General features: G+C 36.3%; 1 protein-coding gene across 6 annotated transcripts in view; it reads right to left on the minus strand.

Annotated features, from left to right (window-relative positions):
* The window catches only part of ADAM32 (ADAM metallopeptidase domain 32), a 173,547-nt gene that overhangs the window by 121,444 nt on the left and 26,818 nt on the right, over positions 1–25,285 (minus strand). For 5 of the 6 annotated variants that reach the window (XR_009259107.1, XR_009259108.1, XM_058720620.1 and 2 more), the window contains exons 5-9: positions 24,852–24,928; positions 23,437–23,614; positions 18,284–18,352; positions 15,182–15,253; positions 14,810–14,976 (exon numbers count right to left, since the gene is read on the minus strand). Coding sequence is in view for 4 of the 6 variants with exons in the window: in XM_058720620.1 (XP_058576603.1) it covers positions 14,810–14,976; positions 15,182–15,253; positions 18,284–18,352; positions 23,437–23,614; positions 24,852–24,928 (563 nt within the window). In the remaining 2 variants the exon portion in view is untranslated. The remainder of the gene's footprint in view (positions 1–14,809; positions 14,977–15,181; positions 15,254–18,283; positions 18,353–23,436; positions 23,615–24,851; positions 24,929–25,285) is intronic. The other variant, XM_058720621.1, reaches the window with a different exon arrangement.

A 25,285-nucleotide genomic window follows, 5' to 3' on the forward strand; every position in this document is an offset into this window, starting at 1 on the left:
CACTTAAGGTATAGATGCTTCAAATATATTCTGTCGTCTTTATAGCCCCTACCAGGAAAAAAACATTCCAAGATGTATATAAAGAAACTTGTTTCAGTCATCAGTTTGAAACTTCCCTCAGTTTCAACTGCTCTTTCTTCACTTCACATTGCACTTTCTCCCTACTGCTGCCTCTGTTCTGTATCTCTGATATTTTCATACCTAACCATTCCAGCACTTGTGTACAAGTATTTACACTTAACATGCAACTTTGGCTTATTTTCCCCAATGTCTTAAGTATTGTTTATACTCTTTCTTAATCCAAGATAGTGCTACCAATAGATTGTGAAAAGGCAAGGAGGTTTGCTCTCACCACCAGTATTCAGCATCATACTAGAAGTCCTAGCCTGTTCAATAAGGCAAGAAAATAAAATAAAAGGTATATGGATTGGAAAAGAAGAAATACAGTTTTCTCTGTTTATAGATGATGTGACTGTCTACCTAGGAAATCCCACAGTATACAAAAAAGCTACTAGAAATAAGTGTATTCAATAAGTTTTCATGTTTCAAAGTCAATGTATAAAAGTCAAACTGATTTTTATAACCTAGCAATAAAATATTTGAAACTAGAGTAAAATGAAACATTTACAGTAGTGCTAATGTTATTTAAGGGTACAAACATGCAATGAGTCATCAATAATACCTAGAGATCGAATACACAGTATAGTAGATATAAATAACAATGTTGTATTATAATCTTTAAATTTGCTAAGAGCCTAGAACTTCATTATTTCAACCACTAAAAAGAAATGATCATTACATAATATGATAGATGTGCTTATTACCACTAGTGGCAATCAGGGCTGTGCAGCGTTGGTGGTATAGTGGTGAGCATAGCTGCCTTCCACTAGTGGCAATCATATTATAATATATAAATGCATTTATTAACATGTTGTATACCTTATATTTACAATGTTACATAACATTCAAATATATTTGAATAAAAAATTTTTAAACAGGTAAATTAAATTTTTTCAACCTGTGTTCAAAAAAGAATAAAAAATAGCACTAAGGACATGAAATACTATGATATAACGCTAACACAATGTGAGAAATGTCTGTATACTAATGGAATACTGATAGATCTGTATACTGATAGAACTATACAGAACACTGATGAAAGAAATTAAAGAAGACCTAAGTAAATGGGAGGATATACCCAGTTCATTGATTGGAAGACTTAGTATTATTAAGCTGTCAGTTCTCCCTAAACTACCAGATACATTCTATACAGTTCCAATCAACATTCCAGCAAAATATTTCATAGCAACTGAGAAGCTGAATCTAATACTTATGAAGAAAGGCAAAAACTAGAATAACCAAAACAATTTTTAAAAAGAACAACACTTTTGGAGAACTTATATAACTTGATTTAAATGGTTTTTATAAAGCTATAGTAATCAAGGCAGTGTGTTACTCACAAAAGGATAGAACGAAAATAGACTCATACATGTAAGGTCAAATAATTTTTGACAAAAGTGCAAAAGCAATTAAATGGAGAAACTATACTATCTTTTCGAGGATTGGTGCTGAATAATTAATTATTCATATGCAAAAAAACGGCCTCTTCCATACCTCATAATATATACAGTAATTAACTCAAAATGAGTAATGAATCTAAATAAGAAAAACTTAAAACTATAAGGCTTCTAGAAAAAGACATAGTAGAGATATCTATAACCGTGGGTGAGGCAAATATATTTTTAGGTACATCAAAAGCACAATTCATACAATTAAAAATTGATAAGTTAATTATGAATTCATCAAAATCTGTTTTTTAAAATATATTGTTAAGAAACTTAAAAAACAACCCACAGCCAGAAAATATTTTTAAATCATATATTATTATAAAAGACATGTACAAGAATGCTTAAAGAACACTTAAAACTCAATAGGAAGAGCTGGTCCAAGAGAGCGACACAGGAAGATCCTGATTTCACCTCCACCATGGACACACCAAATCTACACCTATTTATATAGCAATTCCTCCTGAAAAAGAACTGAGAGCTAACTGAGCAGCTTCTGTACAACAAAAGATAGAAAGACAAGAAAGAATGGCAAGACAGAAGAGAACCCCCACCTCCAACACTGTGAATGGCAATGAGGAGGTACAGTACTGAGAGACCAGGAGCAGATTCATCTGCCCTAGGCTCAGACAAAAAAGCTGTGGTTAAAAGAGCAACTCGTACATAAAAGAGCCAGCCTTAGAAATCCACCAAATGGCAGGGGAGTTGCTGGAACTCTCTACAGGTTGGAGGGACAAGTGCAATGGTTTATATTCTGCCTGCACCTTAATAATGCAGATAAAAGCAGGGTCTGGGAGCCATAGCCAACCAGGCCTCCAGGCCACTCCCGGATGCCCTGAGGCACAGAAAAGAAGCCAGCATTTAAAAGACCATCTAGTATATAAAAGATCCAGCCCAGAGAACTCCACCAAACTGGGATTGGGGGTGGGGTTGGAGGGCAGCTGCTAGAACTCTCTCCAGGCCAACAGAGGTAGTAAATGCAACAGTTTGCTTTCCCTAAGTTCCCCTTCCATCTTGATAATGTGAATGGGAGCAAGGTACAGGTGCCCTGGCCAGTTTATTACCTCAGTGAGCCCTGCCAACCCCAGCTGTTCCTCTAGGATGCCCCTGGTCATTGCTCACTGCAGCCCCAGCCATCAGAACAATCCAGGCCCACACCACTGTAGCTTCAGTCAGTTTGCAAGGGCACCCCCAGCACAGAATACTCCAGGACCTCCAACTGACACCTGTTTCAGCTCCGACTGAAGAAAGAAAATATTAACCAATATAAAGGGAGAAATTGACAGTAATGCAATAATAGTAGGGGACTTAAATACCCCACTTACATCAATTGATAGATCATCCACATCTAAAACCAATAAGGAAAACAGTATCTTTGAATAAACACATTAGACCTGATGGACATAACAGATATATACAGAATATTCCATACAAAAAAAACAGCAGAATACATAGTCTTTTCAAGTGTATATGGAACATGTTCTAGCATAGATCATGGTAGAACACAAAATAAGGTCTCAATAAATTTGAAAACACTGAAACTATATCATGCATCTTTTCTGACCATAACAATATGAAACCAGAAATCAATTACAAGGGAAAAAAAAACTAGAAAAACCAAACACATTGAGGCTAAACAACATGCTAATAAACAACCAATAGGTCAACAAAGAAATAAAAAAAAATATGTGGAGACAGATGAAAATGAAAAACACAATGTCCCAGGGGCACCTGGGTGGCTCAGTCAATTGAGCATGCGACTCGGTTTCAGCTCGGGTCATGATCTCAGTTTTGTGAGTTCAGTGTGGAGCCTGTTTGGGATTCTCTGTCTCCCTCTCTCTCTGCCCCTCCCCCACTTGTGCTCTGTCTCTCAAAATGAATGAACTTAAACACACACACACACACACACACACACACACACACACACACTGGCCCAAAATCCATGGCACTCAGAGAAAGCAGTACTAAGAGGAAAACTGATGGTGATACAGGCACACCTCAAAACAACAAGAAAAATCTCAGTCTAACCTTACATCTAAAGGAACTAGAAAAAGAACAAGCCCAAAATTAGCAGAAGGAAGGAAACAATAAATATCAGAATAGAAATAAATGAAATAGAGGCTAAAACAAATCAATAGAAAAGATCAATGAAACAAAGAGCTGGTTCTTTGAAGATAAACAAAATGGATAAACTATTAGTCTGTCTCAAGGTACTTTTTGCTTTCTCTCTTGGTTTTTTTGACCCATTACTTTTTTCAGTAGCATTTGTTTAAGCTCCATACATTTGTGAATTTTCCAGTTTTCTTCTTGTATTCATTTCCAGTTTCATACAATTGTGATCAGAAAAAATACCAGATATGCTTTAAGTCTTCTTAAATTTATTAAGACTTGTTTTGTGGCCTACCACATGATCTATCCTGGATAATGTCCTACATGTGCTTGAGAATACAGTGCATTGTGTTGGTTTTAAAAGTAATATTCTGTATATATCAAGTCCATATGATCTAATATGTTATTTAAGGCCATTGTTTCCTTTTTGATTTTGTCTGGCTCCATTCCTTCACTTTCAGTGTGTGTATGCCTCCTTACATATGAAGTGAGAACACTGTAGGCACCACAGAAATGTGTCTTGTTTTTTATCCATTTAGCCACTCTGTCTTTTGATTGAAGAAGTTAGTTTATTTACATTTAAACAATCATAGATAGTCCCCAACAACAGGTATATTCTTATTGCCATTTTATTGTTTTATGGCTGCTTTGTAACTGCCCTGTTCATTTCTCTTTCTCTTGCTCTCTTCCTTTTTAATTTGATGATTTTCTGTAATGGTATGTTTACATTCATTTCATGTTACCTTTTGTATGTATACTACAAAGGTTTGTAGGTTTTACATTTGTGGTTATCATGAGACTTACACAAAACAAATTATATTTGTACCAGTCTACTTTAAGGTGATAAAAATTTAACTTTAGGGGGCGCCTGGGTGGCTCAGTAGGTTGGGTATCAGACTTCAATTCAGGTCACGATCTCACAGTTGGTGGGTTCAAGCCCTGCATCAGGCTCTATGCTGACAGCTTGGAGCCTGGAGCCTGCTTTGGATTCTGTGTCTCCCTTTCTCTCTGCCCCTCCCCATTCATGCTCTGTCTCTCTCTGTTTCTCAAAAATAAATAAAAGTTAAAAAAAAAATTTAAAAACTTAACTTTGAACACATTCTAACTCTACATTCTTACTGCCTTTACCCCCATGTTTTGTTATGATGTCACAATTTATATCTTTCGACCTTGTGTATTCTTTAAAATATTATTGTAGTTATAGTTGTGTTTACTACTTTGTTTTTAAACTTTCTTGCTATCTTTATAAGTGATGAACCCATCCCATTTACAACATTAGATTTATCTGGATTTTACTTTTGTTTTTTTAATTTTTTAACTTTTATTTATTATTGAGAGACACAAAGAGACAGAGCATGAGCATTGGAGGGGCAGACAGAGGGGAGACACAGAATCTGGAACAGGTTCCAGGCTCTGAGCTGTCAGCACAGAGTCCAACGCGGGGCTCAAACTCACCAACCGTGAGATCATGACCTCAGCCAAAGTTGGATGCTTAACCAACTGAGCCACCCCGGTGCCCCTGGATTTTACTATTACTTTACCTTTACCAGTGAGGTTTATATTTTCATGTGTTTTCTTGTTACTAATTAGTGCCCATCTCATTTTAGCTTAAACATATCCCTTTAGCATTTCTTGTAAGACTGGTCTAGTGGTTATGATATCCTTTAGGTTTTGCTTGTTGGAAAACTCTTTATGTCTCCCTCAATTTTTCTAGGTACAGTATTCCTAATAAACATTCTTTTTCTTTCAGTACTTCAAATGTATCATGCAACTCCCTCCTGGCCTGGAAAGTTTCTGCTGAAAAATCTGCTAATAGTATTATGGGGTTTCCTTGTATGTAACAATTTGGGATTTTTTTCTTGCTGCATTTAAGATTCCCTCTTCTTTAACTTTCACCAATTTGATTTTAATGTATCTTGGTGTGAGTCTCTTTGGCTTTGGCTTTTTTGGTTCTCTCTGGAATTACCATATCTGAATGCCTATTCCCTTCCCGAAGTTAGGGAAGTTTTCAGGCATTATTTCTTCACCAAAGTTTTCTACTCTTTTCTCCTTCTGATATGCCTGTAATGTGAATATTGGTCTGTTTGGCATTCTCCCATAAGTCCCTTAAGAAGCTACTTTTATTCTTCTTTCTTTTTTTCTATTTGCTGCTTTGACTGGGTGAGCTCCACTGACCTTTGAGTTCACTGATGCTTTCTTTCACTTCATCTAATGTGCTGCTGAACACTTCTAATGTCTCTTTCCATTCAGTTATATCTTTAGCGGTATTATTTCTATTTTGTACTTCCTTACATTTTGTCTCTTTATTGAAATTCTCACCTTGTCCAAACATTCCTGAGCTCAAGCAGCATCTTTAAGACCATTATTTTGAGGTCTTTATCAGGTAAATCACTTATAACCATTTCATTAAGATCTTTTTCTGAAATTTAATCTTGGTCTTTCATTTGCAACATAGTCCTGTTTTGTATTTGCTTGACTTTGTATTAGTTTCTATGCATTAAATAAATCAGTTACCTTTCTCAGTCTTAAAGGAGTGACCTTGTTTAGGATATAAACATTATCATTCAATCTTGTCCTACCTCTGGTAGTCTCTCAAGCCTTTGTGATTCTCCAAGCAACATCTATTTTTAAAATATTTTCAAATGGTTCCAGGGAACCTGGGTGGCTCAGTCAGTTAAGCATCCTACTTCGGCTCAGGTCATGATCTTGCGATTCACAAGTTTGAGCCCCAGGTCGGGCTCTGTGCTAATACCTCAGGGTCTGGAGACTGCTTCAGATTCTGTGTCTCCCTCTCTCTGTCTGTGCCCTTCCCCCACTCGCACTCTCTCTCTCTCTCTTTCTCTTTCAAAAATAAATGAACATCAAAAAAATTTAAAAGGTCCCAGTAGTTGGTGTGCCAAGATCTGTCACTGTCCCAAATAGAAGGATCTCAGTCAGCATCTAGATTCAGGCTGACTAGAAGCCAGACACTAAGACAGAAGTCTTTAATGTATGCAAATGTACCTCTTTCATGAGAAGACTGGGAGACTGGCATTTTGGTCTACTCCTGTGCTGAACCCTGGGGTGATAGCCAATCAAGAACCATTTCTTCATTTGTAACCACCCCTTCACCCTGTGAACACAAGCTCCACTGGCCACCAAATCTGGGCTAACAAGGGGTGTATCCTCTGGGCTTAAGGCATCAGACATGTGCACAAGCTCCTCTCTTTGGAGACAACAAAGACCTGGGCAGGACAGAGGAAGGATATGAAGATGGCACCTGCTAGCCTCCCCAGTCTCTGAAGAGGATTACAGTCAGTCTCCAGATGTGTGTTTAATTCAATGTGTACATAGCTATGTGGCCCTTAGGCCAGAGCTAAGAAGATAACTAATAAGCCTCTTTCACAGAAAGACTGGACGTGCATTTCAGTTTCTTGTCTCTGTACTGTGCCCGGTGGGGTATAGCCAGTCAACAACTATTTTTCCATTAGCTACAGTCCTATAGGACCCATGAAAGTAAACCCAATGACCACCAGAGCCAGGTGATCAACAGGTATCCGGTGGGTAGCAACCATAAAAACTGTGGCACCAAATGAGACACAAGCTCTTTCTGAGAGATTCCAGCAACCCAGAGTAATGAAGAAGGAAAGCACAAAATGGCACCTATGGCCTCTGTCTTTGAAAACTAATTCCTTAGGCCCTTAGATGTGTGTTAAATTCCCTCTTTCACAGGAATACTGGGCATTTCCGTCCTCTGTTCTAGGCCTTGTGAGTAGCCACAGAGTCTGATGAGTCCTTAAGAACTGTTTCCCGGAGAGAGGCCAAGATGGCGGAACAGCATGGAAGTTTTTTGTGTGTCTCGCATCCATGAAATACAGCCTGACCAACACTAAACCATCCTGCACACCTAGAAAAGTGGTCTGAGGATTAACACAACAATCTGCACAACCTGAACCACAGAGTTCAGTAGGTATGCAGTGAGGAGAGGTGAACTGGGGGAGACAGAAGCTGCGGAGGGCAGGGAGCCACTTTTGTATGTGGAGAGAGGATGGAGACAGGGCAGGGGGAGAATACAGGAAAAGCACCCCCCCCCCGTGCCAAAGCAGATAGACAGAAAATGGAGAAGTGGAAACAGTCACAGGGACTGAACTAGAAAGGGAGAAAGGAGAAAGGAGAGGGTTTAAATTCCATTAAGACAATAGGGGCGCCTGGGTGGCTCAGTGGGTTGAGCGTCCGACTTTGGCTCAGGTCATGATCTCATAGTCTGTGAGTTTAAGCCCCGCGTCGGGCTCTGTGCTGACAGCTCAGAGCCTGGAGCCTGCTTCAGATTCTGTGTCTCCCTCTCTCTCTGACCCTCTCCTGTTTCAAAAATAAATAAACATTAAAAAAATTTTTAAATAAAATAAATTCCATTAAGACTATAAAAAAGGGAGAGCACAGAGTCTGAAACTCTGCAGCTCAATGCCTGGCGGTGCTCTGGTGGGAAGGCCGAATCCCCAGGAGCAGAGTGGGATCCAGGAGGTTCTCAGGCCACACGGGGAGAAGCAGTTCCACTGCTGAGAGGACACCTGGTAGAGGCTGTGTGGGTCCCCCAAAGGCAATGCCCCAGTGGACCCGGGAGAACAACCACATTCGCTGGTGCTGGAACAACGTCATTAAGGGTGAATCCTGGTGCCAAATGTGTGTTGTGATTTTTCATAATCCCTGAAACACTGCTGCTACACTATCTTGCAAACTTTTTCTGGGGTGGGCTGACACCCAGCCGCAGTCTCTGGGGATTGGCAGCATGGTCCCGCAAACATTCCTGGATGTGGCCAACACCCAGCCATTACTCAGTGAGACCCTCCCGCAGAGGGGCAGAATGGGTCAAAGCCACAGTCCCTCAGAAGTAAGGGGTTGAGAAACACAGCCACATCTGAGACAAAACTCAGGAGGGAGGTGCTGCCTGGGACTTCATCAGAGACTATGTAAAAGCAGGGAGTAGACAGAGTCCGAAGGCAAAGGACACGTGCGTAATTGCTGATCAGGGAGAACAGAGTTCCAATACTAGAGACTGGGTAGCTGGGTGCCGCCATTGTCACCGTTTCCATGCATGTGCATACGCACCTATAAGCACCACAACAATCCACCTCAAGAGGCTCCCAGCACCATCTAGTGAAGAATGGAGCCGTTACCCTAAGCCCCGCCCAACTGGGCAACCTTGCTCTTCAGGAACACAAGTCTCATCGCCTGCTTAGTGTATGGACTATAAAGTGCTTCATAGTTTGACTTCTAGAGGAAAACGAAGTAATTTCAGTCATATTTCAGTCTGTTCGCCAATCCATCTATTCAACTTTCTCTATTCTTTTTTGTTTCTTTTCTTTTTCTTGAGTACAAAAAGAGAAAAAAATCATTTTTATTAAAGTTATTTTTTTCTATTATATTTTTAACTTTTGTGTAAATTTTTTCAAATTCTATTTTACTTCCATCATTTCATTTTAGTCTACTTCAGTGTATTTAATTTTCAAATTTTAAAAGATTTCCTTTTTTTTTTCTTTCCCATTTTTTCTCTAATGTATCAAGCCCCTTTCAACACCCAGACCAAAACACACCTAGGATCTAGCATAATTTATTCAATTTTGTGTGTGTGCATTTGTTTTTAATTTTTTAATTTTAATATTTGTTAATTTTCAGTTTTTTACCTCATTAATTCCTTTTCTCTCTTCAAAATGACAAAACGAAGAAATTCACCCCAAAAGAAGAGCAGAAAGAAACGACAGCCAGGGACTAACCAACACAGATACAAGCAAGATGTCTGAACCAAAATTTAGAATCACAATAATAAGAATACTAGCTGGAATCAAAAATAGATTAGAATCCCTTTCTGTGGAGATAAAAGAAGTAAAAGCTAGTCAGGATGAAATAGAAAATGTTATAACTGAGGTTCAATCTCGAATGGATGCCATGGCACCAAGGATGGATGAGGCAGAACAGAGAATCAGCGATATAGAGGACAAATTTATGGAGAATAATGAAGCAGAAAAAAGAGTGAGATTAACGCAAAAGAGCACAATTTAAGAATTAGAGAAATCAGCGACTCATTAAAAAGGAATAACATCAGAATCATAGGAGCCCAGAAGAGGAAGAGAGAGAAATAGGGGTAGAAGTGTTATGTGAGCAAATCCTAGCACAAAACTTTCCCAACATGGGGAAAGACACAGACATCAAAATCCAGGAATCACAGAAGACCCCCACTAGATTCAACAGAAACTGACCATCAATAAAGCATACCACAGTCAAATTCACATTATACTCAGGAAAGGAAAGAATCATGAAAGCATCAAGGGGAAAAAAGTCCTTAACCTACAAGGGAAGACAGATGAGGTTTGCAGCAGACCCATCCACAGAAACTTGGCAGGCCAGAAAGGAGTGGCAGGATATACTCAACGTGCTGAATCAGAAAAATATGCAGCCAAGAATTCTTTATCCAGCAAGGCTGTCATTCAAAACAGAAAGAGAGATAAAAAGTTTCCCACACAAACAAAACTTAAAGGAGTTTGTGACCACTAAACCAGCCCTGCAAGAAATTTTAATGGGGACTCTGAAGGGAGAAAAGATGGGGGAAAACAAATAAATAAAGACCAAAAGCAACAAAGACTAGAAAGGACCAGAGAACGCCACCAGAAACTCTACAAGCAACATAATGGCAATAAATTCATATCTTTCATACTCACTTTAAACATCAATGGACTCAATGCTCCAATCAAAAGACACAGGGTAACAGAATGGATAAGAAAACAAGATCCATCTATATGCTGTTTACAAGAGACCCACTTTGAACTTAAAGACACCTTCAGATTCAAACTAAGGGGATGGAGAACCATCTATCATGCTAATGGTCAACAAAAGAAAGCTGGAGTAGCCATACTTATATCAGACAATCTAGACTTTAAAATAAAGACTATCAAGACACGCAGAAGGGCATTATATCATAATCAAGGGGCCTATCCACCAAGAAGTCCTAACAATTGTAAACACTTATGCACCAAATGTGGAAGAACCCAAATATATAAATCAATTAATCACAAACATAAAGAAACTCATTGATAGTAATATCATAGTATTAGGGGACTTCAACACCCCACTCACAGGAATGGACAGATCATCTAATCAAAAAATCCAAAGGAAACAATGGCTTTGAATGACACACTGGCCCAGATGGATTTAACAGATATATTCAGAACTTTTTATCCTAAAGCAGCAGAATATACATTCTTCTCCAGTGCACATGGAATGTTCTCCAGAATAGATCATATACTGGGACACAAATCAGCCCTAAGTACAAAGAGATCGAGACCATACCATGCATATTTTCAGACCACAATGCTATGAAACTGCAAATCAACCACAAGAAAAAAATTTGGAAAAGTAACAAATACTTGGAGAGTAAAGAACATCCTACTAAAGAATGAATGGGCTAACCAAGAAGTTAAAGAGGAAATTAAAAAGTATATGGAAGCCAATGAAAATGATAGCACCACAATCCAAAACCTCTGGGATGCAGCAAAGGCGGTCATAAGAACAAAGTATTAGCAATCCAGGCCTTCCTAAAGAAGGAAGAAAGATCTCAGATATACAACCTAACCTTACGCCTTAAAGAGCTGGAAGAAGAACAGCAAATAAAACTCAAAACCAGCAGAAGACAAGAAATAATAAAGATTAGAGCAGAAATTAATGCTATCAAAAACAAAAAACAAAAACAAAAACAAAAACAGTAGAATAGATCAATGAAACCAGAAGCTGGTTCTTTGAAAGAATTAACAAAATTGATAAACACCCAGCCAGTTTGATCAAAAGAAAAAGGAAAGGACCCAAATAAATAAAATCAAGAATGAAAGAGGAGAGATCACAATCAACACAGCAGAAATAAAAACAATGAGAATATTATGAGCAATTATATGCCAATAAAATCTGGAAGAAGTATACAAATTCCTAGAAACATATACACTACCAAAACTGAAACAGAAGAAATAGAAAATTTGAACAGACCCATAACCAGTAAGGAAATCGAATTAGTAATCAAAAATCTCCCAAAAAACAAGAGTCCAGGGCAGGTTGGCTTTCCAGGGGAATTCTACCAAACATTTAAGGAAGAATTAACACCTATACTTTTGAAGCTGTTCCAAAAAATAGAAATGGAAGGACAACTTCCAAACTCTTTCCATGAAGCCAGCACTACCTTGATACCAAAACCAGAGAGACTCCACTAAAAAGGAGAACTATAGACCAATTTCCCTGATGAACATGGATGCAAAGAACCTCAACAAGATATTAGCCAACCGGATCCAACAATACATTAAAAAAATTATTCCCCATGACCAAGTGGGATATATACCTGGGATGCAGGGCTGGTTCAATATCCACAAAACAATCAGTGTGATTCATTACATCAATAAAAGAAAGGATAAGAACCATATGATCCTCTCAATAGATGCAGAGAAAGCATTTGACAAAATACAGAATGCTTTCTTGATAAAAACCCTCAAGAAAGTAGGGATAGAAGGATCATACCTCAAGATCATAAAAGCCATATATGAAAGACACAACACTAGTATCATCCTCAATAGAGAAAAAATGAGAGCTTTCCCCCTAAGGTCAGGAACAAGATAGGGATGTCCACTCTCACCACTGTTATTCAACATGGTATTGGAAGGCTTAGCCTCTGTAATCAGACAACACAAAGAAATAAAAGGCATCCAAATTGGCCAGAAGGAGGTCAAACTTTCACTCTTCACAGATGACATGATACTCTATATGGAAAACCCAAAAGATTCCACCAACAAACTGCTAGAACTGATTCATGAATCCAGCAAAGTTGCAGGATATAAAATCAATGCACAGAAATCGGTTACATTCCTATACACCAACAATGAAGTGACAAAAAGAGAACTAAAGGAATCTATCCCATTTACAATTGCACCAAAATCCATAAAATACCTAGGATTAAATCTAACCAAAGAGCTGAAAAATCTATACACTGAAACTATAGAAAGCTTATGAAAGAAATTGAAGACACAAAAAAATGGAAAAAGATTCCATGCTCCTGGATAGGAAGAACAAATATTATTAAAATGTCGATACTACCCAAAGCAATCTACATATTCAATGCAATCCCTACCAAAATAACACCAGCATTCTTCACAGGGCGAGAATAAATAATCCTAAAATTTGTATGGAACCCAAAAGACCCTGAATAGCCAAAGCAATCTTGAAAAAGAAAACCAAAGCAGGAAGCATCACAATCCTGGACTTGAAGCTGTTCTACAAAGCTGTAATCATCAAGAGAGTATGGTACTGGCACAAGAACAGATACTCAGATCAATGGAATAGAATAGAGAACCCAGAAATGGACCCACAAACGTATGGCCAACTAGTCTTTGACAAAGTAGGAAAGAATATCCAATGGAAAAATGACAGTCTCTTCAGCAAGTGGTGCTGGGAAAACTGGACAGCGACATGCAGAAGAATGAACCTGGACCACTTTCTTACACCATACACAAAAAAAAACTCAAAATGGATGAAAGACCTAAACGTCAGACAGGAAGCCATAAAAATCCTGAGGAGAAAGCAAGCAAAAACCTCTTTGATCTTGGCTGCAGCAACTTCTTACTCAACATGTCTCTCTCTGGAGGCAAGGGAAACAAAAGCAAAAATGAACTACTGGGACCTCATCAAAATAAAAAGCTTCTGCACAGCAAAAGAAACAATCAGCAAAACTAAAAGGCAACCGACAGAATGGGAGAAGATATTTACAAATGACATATCAGATAAAGGGTTAGTATCCAAAATGTATAAAGAACTTATCAAATTCAACACCCGAAAAACAAAAAATCCAGTGAAGAAATGGGCAAAAGACATGAATAGACACTTCTCCAAAGAAGACATCCAGATGGCCAACCGACACATGAAAAAATACTCCACATCACTCATCATCAGGGAAATACAAATCAAAACCATAATGAGATACCACCTCACACTTGTCAGAATGGCTAATATTAACAACTCAGGCAACAATAGATGTTGGCGAGGATGCGGAGAAAGAGAATCTCTTTTGCATTGTTGGTGGGAATGCAAGCCAGTGCAGCCACTCTGGAAAACATATGGAGGTTCCTCAAAAAACTAAAAATAGAACTACCCTATGACCCAACAATTGCACTACTAGGCTTTTGTCCACGGGACACAGGTGTGCTGTTTCAAAGGGACACACGCATCCCATGTTTATAGCAGCACTATCAACAATAGCGAAAGTAGGGAAGGAGCCCAAATGTCCATCGATGGATGAATGGATAAAGAAGATGTGGTGTATATATATACAATGGAGTATTACTCAGCAATCAAAAAGAATGAAATCTTGCCACTTGCAACTACATGGATGGAACTGGAGGGTATTATGGTAAGTGAAATTAGTCAATCAGAGAAAGACAAGTATCATATGACTTCACTCATATGAGGACTTTAAGAGACAAAACAGATGAACATAAGGGAAGGGAAACAAAAAATAATATAAAAACAGGTAGGGGGACAAAACAGAAGAGACTCATAAATATGGAGAACAAACTGAGGGTTACTGGAGGGGTTGTGGGAGTGGGATGGGCTAAATGGGTAAGGGGCACTAAGGAATCTACTCCTGAAATCATTGCTGCACTATATGCTAACTAATTTGGATGTAAATTTTAAAAAAATAAAAAATAAAATAAATAAAATAAAATAATGCAGAAAATCCATTAGGATAAACTATTTTTAACCTACTTTACCAAGCCTTTGATCAGAACTTCATAACAAAAATATAAACTTCATAAGATAAGTCCCATTTTTTTAGGTAGTAGTTAAGATTATGGGCTCTGGAGTTAGCCTGTGGGTTCAACCTGAGAGACACCACCAGATCCAAGAGTCCTGAAATTGTTTAACCTATTGAAATCTCAATCTCATTAGTAAAAAGTTAGTATGCATAGAGATAAATTTTGGCAAGTTTTTTTTTTACTGACAACCAGGGAGTATGATGCCTGAATGAAGTATATAATAATGTATGAATAATCAGAACTGAATAAAAATTCCCTAAATTAAGCTACATCATTGTCACAGATCTTTGTTTTCTAAGAATACTGAAATATTCTTACATGAATAGATATGCAATATCATGAGGTCTTAGAGAAAGATAGGACTTTTTCCATTCTAAAAATCTATGCAATACTTCATCTGCCTCACCAACTGTAGAAATCTTATTGTTATCTGACCATAACTCCAACGATGACAGCACAATAGTAACTTTAAATTGGGCAAACATCTAAAGACAAAAGAGGTAAATACATGAAAAATTAATCTTTGTTATTTTACAATAACCATGAAATTAATTCAATGCATTGACAAATCCACACTCAGTCTATACAGATGGCTTAATTATTCAGAAATGCCACGTTAAGTTAATTGCCAATTATAATTTCAAAACTAGTATAAATTTTTCTAACTAGTATGAAAAGGAAAATACTTACTGCATTTACAAGGCCAATAATTTCGATGATTTTATTTGTTACTATCATGCTTTCAGAGCCCAAGTAATCATACTGAAAAACAAAATTAATTTTAAATTGAAATACAATCTGTTGTGTAGTATGTTTGAGATATACTCTCCATCTACTCTCAAAAGTTTGAGACTGCTTGGGAGTTAGATCAGTGCAAAATAAGATAGTAACAATAAAAAAATAAATATAAATTGGACCACTCAAATATGCCGGTGGGAATGTAAAATCATACAGCCATTCTGGAAAGTTTAACAGCTTCTTTCAAAACAAATAATGTACTGACCACATGACCCAGCAATTGCACTCCTGGGCATTTAGCCTAAAGAAATAAAAACTGATGCTCACAAAAAATCTATACATAAATGTCCATAACAGTTTTATTCCTATTAGCCAAAAACTGGAAACAATTCATATGTCCTTCAGTCGTTAACTGGTTAAACAAATTGTGGTACATTCATAACATGTAATACTGTTCAGTAATAAAAAGTAACTCACTAAACTGGATAAAACTTAAGAAAACATGCTGAGTATTAAAAAATCTCAAAAGGATATATACCACAAGGTAACATTTATGCAATATTCCTGAAACCAAGAGATGGAGAACAAATTAGTGACTGCCAGTGGTTAAGAAGTGTAGGGAGGCAGGGAGAAACAAATGTGACAATGAAGTTAGAACATGAGAGAGTCTTATTAGTGATGGTACTATTGAGTGTCTTGATTGTGACAGTGATTACATAAGGCTACATAAGTGGCCCTACTGCATAAAACTACACACACACACACACACACACACACACACACACACACAAATGAGTGTATATACAACTGCTGAAATCTGAATAAACTTTGTGGAATGTGCCAATGTCAAATTCCATATCTATAAATCATCTCTCTAAAGTACAGCATCCCTTCATGTCCACTCTCACCACTCTTATTCAACATAGTATTGGAAGTCTTAGTCTCTGCAATCAGACAACACAAATAAAAAGCATCCAAATCGGCCAGGAGGTCAAACTTGCACTCTCGCAGATGACATGATACTCTATATGGAAAACCCAAAAGATTCCACCAACAAACTGCTAGAACTGATCCATGAATTCAGCAAAGTCGCAGGATATAAAATCAAGCACAGAAATTGGTTGCATTCCTATAAACCAACAATGAAGCAACAGAAAGAGAAATCAAGGAATCGATCCCATTTACAATTGCATCAAAATCCATAAAATACCTAGGAATAAATCTAACCAAAGAGGTGAAAAATCTATACACTGAAACTATAGAAAGCTCATGAAAGAAATTGAAGAAGACACAAAAAATGGAAAAATATTCCATGCTCATGGATTGGAGGAACAAATATTGTTAAAACATCAATACTACCCTAAGCAATCTACATACTCCATGCAATACCTATCAAAATAATACCAGCATACTTCACAGAGCCAGAGCAAACAATCCTAATATTTGTATGGAACCAGAAAAGACACTGAATAGCCAAAGCAATCTCTTTAAACATTTTTAATGTTTATTTATTTTTAAGAGAGAGAGAGAGAAAGCGAGCAGGGGAGGGGCAGAGAGAGAGGGAGACACAGAATCCAAAGAAGGGTTCAGGCTCTGAGCTGCCAGCATAGCGCCCATGGATTCAAGGAACCCATGAACCACAAGATCATGACTTGAGCCAGAGTCAGACACTTAACTGACTGAGCCACCCAGGTGCCCCCAAGAACTTACCAAACTCAACCAAAAAAACCAAATAATCCAGTGAAGAAATGGGCAAAAGACATACATAGACACTTTTCATAAGAAGACATTCAGATGGCTAACAGACACATGAAAAATTGCTCAACATCACTCATCATCAGAGAAATGCAAATCAAAACCACAATGAGATACCACCTCACACTTGTCAGAATGGCTAAAATGAACAACTCAGTCAACAACAGATGCTGGAGAGGATGAGGAGAAAGAGGAACCCTTTTGCACTGCTGGTGGGAATGGAAACTGGGGCAGCCACTCTGGAAAACAGTATGAAGGTTCCTCAAAAAACTAAAAATAGAACTACCCTATGACCCAGCAATTGCACTACTAGGTATTTATGCAAAGGATACACGTGTTCTGCTTCAAAGGGACATATGCACCGCAATGTTTACAGCAGCTCTATCAACAACAGCCAATGTAGAAAGAGCCCAAATGTTCACTGACAGATGAATGGATAAAGAAGATATGGTAGATAGATAGATAGATGATAGATAGATAGATAGATAGATAGATAGATAGATGATAGATACATAGATAGATAGATAGATAGATAGATAGATACAGATAGATAGATAGATAGATAGATAGATAGATAGATAGATGATAGATACATAGATAGATAGATAGATAGATAGATAGATAGATAGATAGATACAGATAGATAGATAGATAGATAGATACAGAGATAGATAGATAGATAGATAGATAGACAGATAGATAGATAGATAGTGGAGTATTACTTGACAATCAAAAAGAATGAAATCTTGCGTTTTGCAACAACATGGATGGAACTAGAGGGTATTATGCTAAACGAAATTAGTTAGAGAAAGACAAATATATGACTTCACTCATGTGGAATTTAAGATTCAAAACAGATGAACATAGGGTAAGGGAAGCAAAAATAATATAAACATAGGGAGAGGGACAAAACATAAGATACTCTTTAAATATAGAGAACAAACTGTGGATTCCTAGAGGGATTGTGGGCAGGGGGATGGCTAAATGGGCAAGGGGCATTGAGGAAGACACTTGTTGGGATGAGCACAGAGTATTACACATAGGGGATGAATCAGTGGGTTCTACTCCTGAAATCATTATTGCACTACATGTTAACTTAACTAACTTGGATGTAAATTAAAAAATAAAAATAAAACAATTATATAATTTTGAGTATTTGGCTTTTCAGTTTGCAAGTTTTTTCACTGTTCTCTCTCTGACATGTAGTCTAAAATTTGGAATTTTTAAATTCCTTTTTAGCTAGGGATAATCATGCATTCACACCAAATATTTACAGCAAAGAAAAAGAAAAACACATACCAAAGCTTTATCCACCACAATATGCATCTCTAGATAAAGAGGGATTAAATCCGGAACAGTTGATTGTGACTAGAAAAAAGATAAAGAACACTTAAAAGCATATAAAACTTTCATAAATTGTTTATCCTGAGATTTTAAAATCATTTTCCCACTTTACTGAGGAATAATTGACAAATAAAAATTATATGTATTTAAGGTATAAGATCAGATGTTCATATATACACATATAGTGAAATAATTGCCACAATCAAGCTAATTAACATATCCACCTCACATAGCTACAATTTTCTGTGTGTGTGTGTGTGTGTGTGTGTGTGTGTGTGTGTGTGTGAGATGAGAACCTGTAAGATCAACACTCAGGAAATTTCAAGTTTACAATATGCTATTGTTAACTATAGTCATATTACTGTATATTAAATCTCCAGAACTTACTTATCTTGTATAACTGAAACTTAGTACCATTTGGCCAACATTTCACCATTTCTCCCTGTCCTCAGGTCCTGGCAACTACCATTTTATTCCTTGCCTCTGAGTTTGACTATTTTAGATAACACATATAAGTGAGATCATGTATTATTTGTCTTTCTGTGCATGGCTTACTTCACTTAGCATAACATCCTCCAGGTTCATCAATGTTGTCACAGATGGGAAGATTTCCTTCTTTTTTAAGGCTGAATATTCCATTGCATAACATATTACAATTGCCAACAAATTGGGCACTCTGGAAGAAATGGACAAATTCCTAGAAACATACAAACTACCAAAACTGAAACAGGAAGAAATAGAAAATTTGAACAGACCCATAACTAGCAAAGAAACTGATTCAGTAACCAAAAATCTCCCAACAAAAAAAAGTCTCCCAAAAAGGCCACGTATGTTTCCCAGGGGAATTCTACAAGACATTTAAAGAAGACTTAATACCTGTTCTTCTCAAACTGTTCCAAAAAAATAGAAATGGAAGGAAAACATCCAAACTCCTTCTACAAGGGTAGCATTGATTCCAAAGCCAGACAAGGACCCCATTAAAAAAGGAGAATTATAGGCCAACATCCCTGATGAACATGGATGCAAAAATTCTAAATAAGATACTAGCAAAACAAATCCAACAGCATATTAAAAGAATAATTCACCATGATCAAGTGGGCTGCAACGGTGGTTTAATACTCACAAATCAATCAACATGATACACCACATTATTAAGAAAAGAACCATATGATCCTCTCATAGATGCAGAAAAAGCATTTGACAAAGTGCAGCATCTATTCTCAATAAAAACCCTCAACAAAGTAGGGACACACCTCAACATCATAAAGGCCACATATGAAAGACCCATAGGTAATATCATCCTCAATGGGGAAAAACTGAGAGCTTTAACTAAATGGTCAAGAAGAAGACAAGGATGTCCATTATCACCATTACTATTTAATACAGTACTAGAAGTCTTAGCCTCAGCAATCAGACAACAACAACAAAAAATAATAATAATAAAGAGTATCCAAACTGGCAAGGAAAAAGTCAAACTTTCACTATGTGCATATGACATTATATTCTATGTAGGAAACCCAAAAGACCCCACCAAAAAATTACCAGAATTAATACATGATTTCAATAAAGTTTCAGGATATAAAATCAACGTACATTAATGGGTTGCATTTCTAGACATCAATAACAATACAGCAGAAAAAGAAATCAAGGAATTGATCCTATTTGCAATTGCACCAAAAAAAATTAGATACTTAAGAATAAACCTAACCAAAGAGGTAAAAGATCTATACTCTTAAGACTATGTAACACTTATAAAAGAAATCAAAGAGGACACAAAGAAATGGAAAGGATTCCATGCTCATGGATTAGAAGAACATTGTTAAAATGTCGATACTACCGAAACCATCTACACATTTAATGCAATCCCCATCAAAATAACACAAGCATTTTTCACAGAACTAGAACAAACAATCCTAAAATTTGTATGGAAACACAAAAGACCCCGAACAGCCAAAGAAGAAAAACAAATACAAATCAAAAACCACACTGAGATATCACCTCATGCCAGTCAGAGTGGCTAAAATGAACAAATCAGGAGACTATAGATGTTGAAGAGGATGTGGAGAAACGGGAACCCTCTTGCACTGTTGGTGGGAATACAAACTGGTGCATCCACTCTGGAAAACAGTGTGGAGGTTCCTCAAAAAATTAAAAATTGATCTACCCTATGACCCAGAAATAGAACTGCTAGGAATTTACCCAAGGGATAGAGGAGTGCTTATGCATAGGGGCACTTGTACCCCAATGTTTATTGTAGCACTTTCAACAATAGCCAAATTATGGAAAGAGCCTAAATGTCCATCAGCTGATGAATGGATAAAGAAACTGGTTTATATACACAATGGAGTACTACGTGGCAATGAGAAAGAATGAAATATGGCCCTTTGTAGCAACATGGATGGAACTGGAGAGTGTTATGCTAAGTGAAATAAGCCATACAGAGAAAGATACCATATGTTTTCACTCTTATGTGGATCCTGAGAAACTTAACAGAAACTCATGGGGGGAGGGGAAGGGAAAAAAAAAAAAAGAGGTTAGAGTGGGAGAGAGCCAAAGCATAAGAGACTCTTAAAAACTGAGAACAGACTGAGGGTTGATGGGGGGTGGGAGGGAGGGAAGAGTGGGTGATGGGTATTGAAGAGGGCATCTTTTGGGATGAGCACTGGGTGTTGTATGGAAACCAATTTGACAATAAATTTCATATATTAAAAAAAAATAAATTGTGGTTTATATACACAATGGAATACTACTTAGCAATGAGAAAGAATGAAATATGGCCTTTTGTAGCAACGTGAATGGAACTGGAGAGTGTTATGCTAAGTGAAATAAGTCATACAGAGAAAGACAGCTATCATTTGTTTTTACTCTTATGTGGATCCTGAGAAACTTAACAGAAGACCAGGGGGAAGGGGAAGGAAAAAAAAAAAGAGAGGGTGGGAGCCAAACCATAAGAGACTCTTAAAAACTGAGAATTAACTGAGGGTTGATGGGGGGTGGGAGGGAGGGGAAAGTGGGTGATGGGCATTGAGGAGGGCACCTGTTGGGATGAGCACTGGGTGTTGTATGGAAACCAGTTTGACAATAAATTTCATATTTAAAAAAAAAGGAAAAAAAAACTGGAGGCATCACAATTTTGGATTTCATGCTATATTATAGTCACTAAAACAGTATGGTACTGCCACAAAAGCAGACACATAGATCAATGGAACAGAATAGTAAACCCAGATGTGGACCCACAACTGTATAGTCAATTAATCTTCAACAAAGCAGGAAAGGATATGCATTCCAAAAAGGTCTCTTCAACAAATGGTGTTGAGAAAACTGGGCAGCAACAGGCAGAAAAATGAAACTGACCACTTTCTTACACCATATATGAAAATAAATTCAACATGGGTGGGGGTGGGGAAAAATGAATGAAGGTCATCAAAAGGTACAAACTTCCAAGCTATAAGACAAATAAGTTCTGTGAATGTAACGTACATAAGGTGACTATAATTAATAATACTGTAATGTATATTTGAGAGCTGCTAAGAGAGTGAACTTAAAAGTTCTCATCACAAGAAAGAAAACTGTAACTATGTGGTGATGGATGTTAACTAGGCTTACTGTGGAATTCATTTTGCAATATATGTAAATATCAAACATTATGTTATACACCTAGAACTAATAAGATGTTATATGCCAATTACCTCTCAATAAAACTGGAAAAAACTTTTTAAGTATAAATAAATTTTTTTAAAAGAGTCACAGATTCTGAATGTTAAAAGCAAAAGCCACCTCCAAAGACAGGGTGTCCCACCATCCTGCCTTATATCCACAAAAATACAATAAGAGTGGATCTTGGCAGAGCACCAACATTGTCCACCACACTTGTTCATCTAAGCCACTGTAAATTACCATTATAAATTCTTAGATGGAAAAAATTCAGTATTTAGTTAACAAAATTTCATTTAAAATTATAAATTTATATTATATTATATTATATTATATTATATTATATTATATTATATATAATTTTATATATATCACTAAACACTTTGGTGCTGCATGTACATTTCAAAATCCACTTGAACCCTGTATTATTTGGGGCATAGGATTAGAATCTATAACAGAGACACTAAAATAATAGTGGATTAAACAATGGGAGTTTATTTCTCCCTTACATAAAAGTTTGAAGAGGTATGGTGGTTTAGTCTTGTAAATTCTTCAGGAGTAAGGCTCACTCTACATTATTGTTCTGCCATGAATGGCATCATCCTCATCCTAGTAGACTATGATGTATGAACATGTCCACATTGCAACCAGCAGGAAGTGAAAAGGAGAAGATAAGCTCTCTTTCTTTAGAATTCAATCCAGACATGACAGACATTATACCTGTTCACATGTCACTAGCTATAACTTCTTCACATGACCCTATGTAGATACATGGGAAGTTTGAAAAATGTAGTCTTTTTTCACATGCCCAGCTAAATTGTGAGGGGTTTTGTTTGTTTTTTTAAACTGAAAGAAGATGGAAAAACATGCACTGGGAACAACTAACACTGCCATATATGTCTTTTATAAACTATGCATATTTATGCCACATTTACTTAGAAAAAAATTTTATTTCACAATTACTTTTATGAAAATTAAAACATGAAAGTATACAAGGTGAACACTGGAACAATTTACATGGCTATACATAACAATCTTGCTTTCAACATTTTAATTTTAATTATAGATATAATTTAATGCTGACTCCTTATTTATGAATGCAATCTTTATAAACACTGTCCTTATTAAATAACTTCCAGGAATACAGACACAAAGTCAGGAGTTGAACTAAATTAAATTTATATTGAATACACACTATTTAATTTTTAGAAAGTTATTAATATGTAACAAAATAAGAATTAAAAATGGGTCATAAAAAAGTAAATGATCAATTGATGCAAGGAGAAAAAGGCAATGTATGGTTCAAAGGAAATTTTAACATTAAGGAAAGATGAGTATGTTCTCAAGGAAAGAATATTTGCTACAGTTATACAATAGGTTAATACATTTCTCTTATACATAAATAAAAGCAATAATTTCCCTGAAAGTAGTAAAAACAACACATACAAACTCACTTTTTCACTTATAATAATGTTATAGTCCACTGGGTTTTGTTCTATGCCTCGGTTATCTTTGGTAAGAGCTGCAAATTCATTGTTTCCATCCCTTAATTTATAAATAAGATGCTGAAATTCAACTACAGATTCCAGAGGCTCAATTCCATAAGAAACATTTTCAAACTGCAGTATTCCTCTGTAAAATTATGGATAAAAATGTTAAGTGCTTTCAATCAATTCTATATGATAAAATTCTGACAGAATCCTAAAGAAGAAGGAGGATGGTAAAGAATGTTTCTGAGCTCAGTATTTTTAGCCAAATTCTTTACGTTTTGGAGATAACTCTGAAGAGACAAAGGATCTCCTGCAATCCACAAAACTAACTTTTCATTTCATTCTCTTCATAGTTGTAAAGGCAGAAGAAATTATGTAATCAGTTGCTAGGTATATAAGTATACAGCATTACAGTGATCAAGAAATTCCCTGTCCTCCAAGTCAGTGACTTAAAGAAAGCAACAGTAAATAGAAATCTTAATGAATTTCTCTCTGCTTTGTGTTGGTTTTGAAAACTGCTTATATTGCTTATATAACAAAACTATATGTAATGAGTAATTTTATTTATAAAAATAAAATTTAGCAGTAATTATGAAAATACATGTATTTTCATTAAGTACACAGTCTGAATAAGAAATTAAAAACATGAGTTTAAAGAGTAAACAACTTTCATAACTATTATTTCCTGCAAACAGATTATATTTCAATAGCTAAGTAGTAAGACACTTCCCAAAAACCAAATTTCAGGGTTCCATATAACAAGTACCAAAGAACATTTATTTGTGAAAATAAGGAGCTTATACTACAAAATGAAGGTGAAGAGTTTCCTGACAGAATGGAAAACTCTAGGCATTAAGGAGGAAACCCTACAATTCTTAGAGTTTAAAACAGTGATATTATTAGAAAAATATGAGTACTATATTAATAACTATTTGTTTATATAGAATTTGTCTCCTCTCCCTGAAGGTGATTTTCCTGAAGAAAAAGATTGTCTTTATTTATCTTTATATCTCCAAACACGAGGCTAGTAGGTGATATATCATAGTACCAAAAATATTATTTGCTGAAAAACTAAGTTATCCTAAACAGCTCTTCCAAGTTGCTCTAGTCATGTACATTCAGTTGTCATTTCTGTAGTTAAGAAAAAATAAGATATAGATTAAAGAAACTAGGAAATCTAAACCTTCAAGGAAGTTAGAAATGTCTCTAGTCAGCAAGGAACGTGAAGAGATACAAGAGAAGAAAGATGTTCACTGAAGGATATCATTGTACATGGGAATCCTCTTCCAGCTCCAAACTTAATATAAACATAACAAATTCACTGCAGCCAAAAATCATTAACTATAGTGTTCACATATCAATGATAGAAAATAAATAACCTCAATCCAGTGCACGTGCTGAGTGTAACAACAGAATTGGGATATCCTTCAACATACCCCTGGTAATAGCACTGAGCCTATGAAAAAAAAAAAAAAGTGGTTACTTAGGATTAACAAAACTTTCTAATGATTTCTTATTTTTATACTTGCCAGAACTTTCTGAGTATTTTCACAGGCTACATGGTTTATATCAATATGAATAAAGTGACACTCAGAAAGTTTCCCTCTATTTGTCACTTTCACTATATTAACTACTCTTCTGATGAATACTTGAGGTTATTATTTTATACCCTGCTTCCAAAGTGTTACCCATATTTTATGTTAAATTACTTTCTAATATATAAATTTAGCTCATCAATCAAAAGACAAAGATTATGAATCTGAATATCTTTAAAAATCTAATATTCTGCTAAAAAGAAACACCTAAAATTTAA

This window comes from Neofelis nebulosa, chromosome 3 (assembly GCF_028018385.1).
Source record: "Neofelis nebulosa isolate mNeoNeb1 chromosome 3, mNeoNeb1.pri, whole genome shotgun sequence".
Classification (NCBI taxonomy): domain Eukaryota; kingdom Metazoa; phylum Chordata; class Mammalia; order Carnivora; family Felidae; genus Neofelis; species Neofelis nebulosa.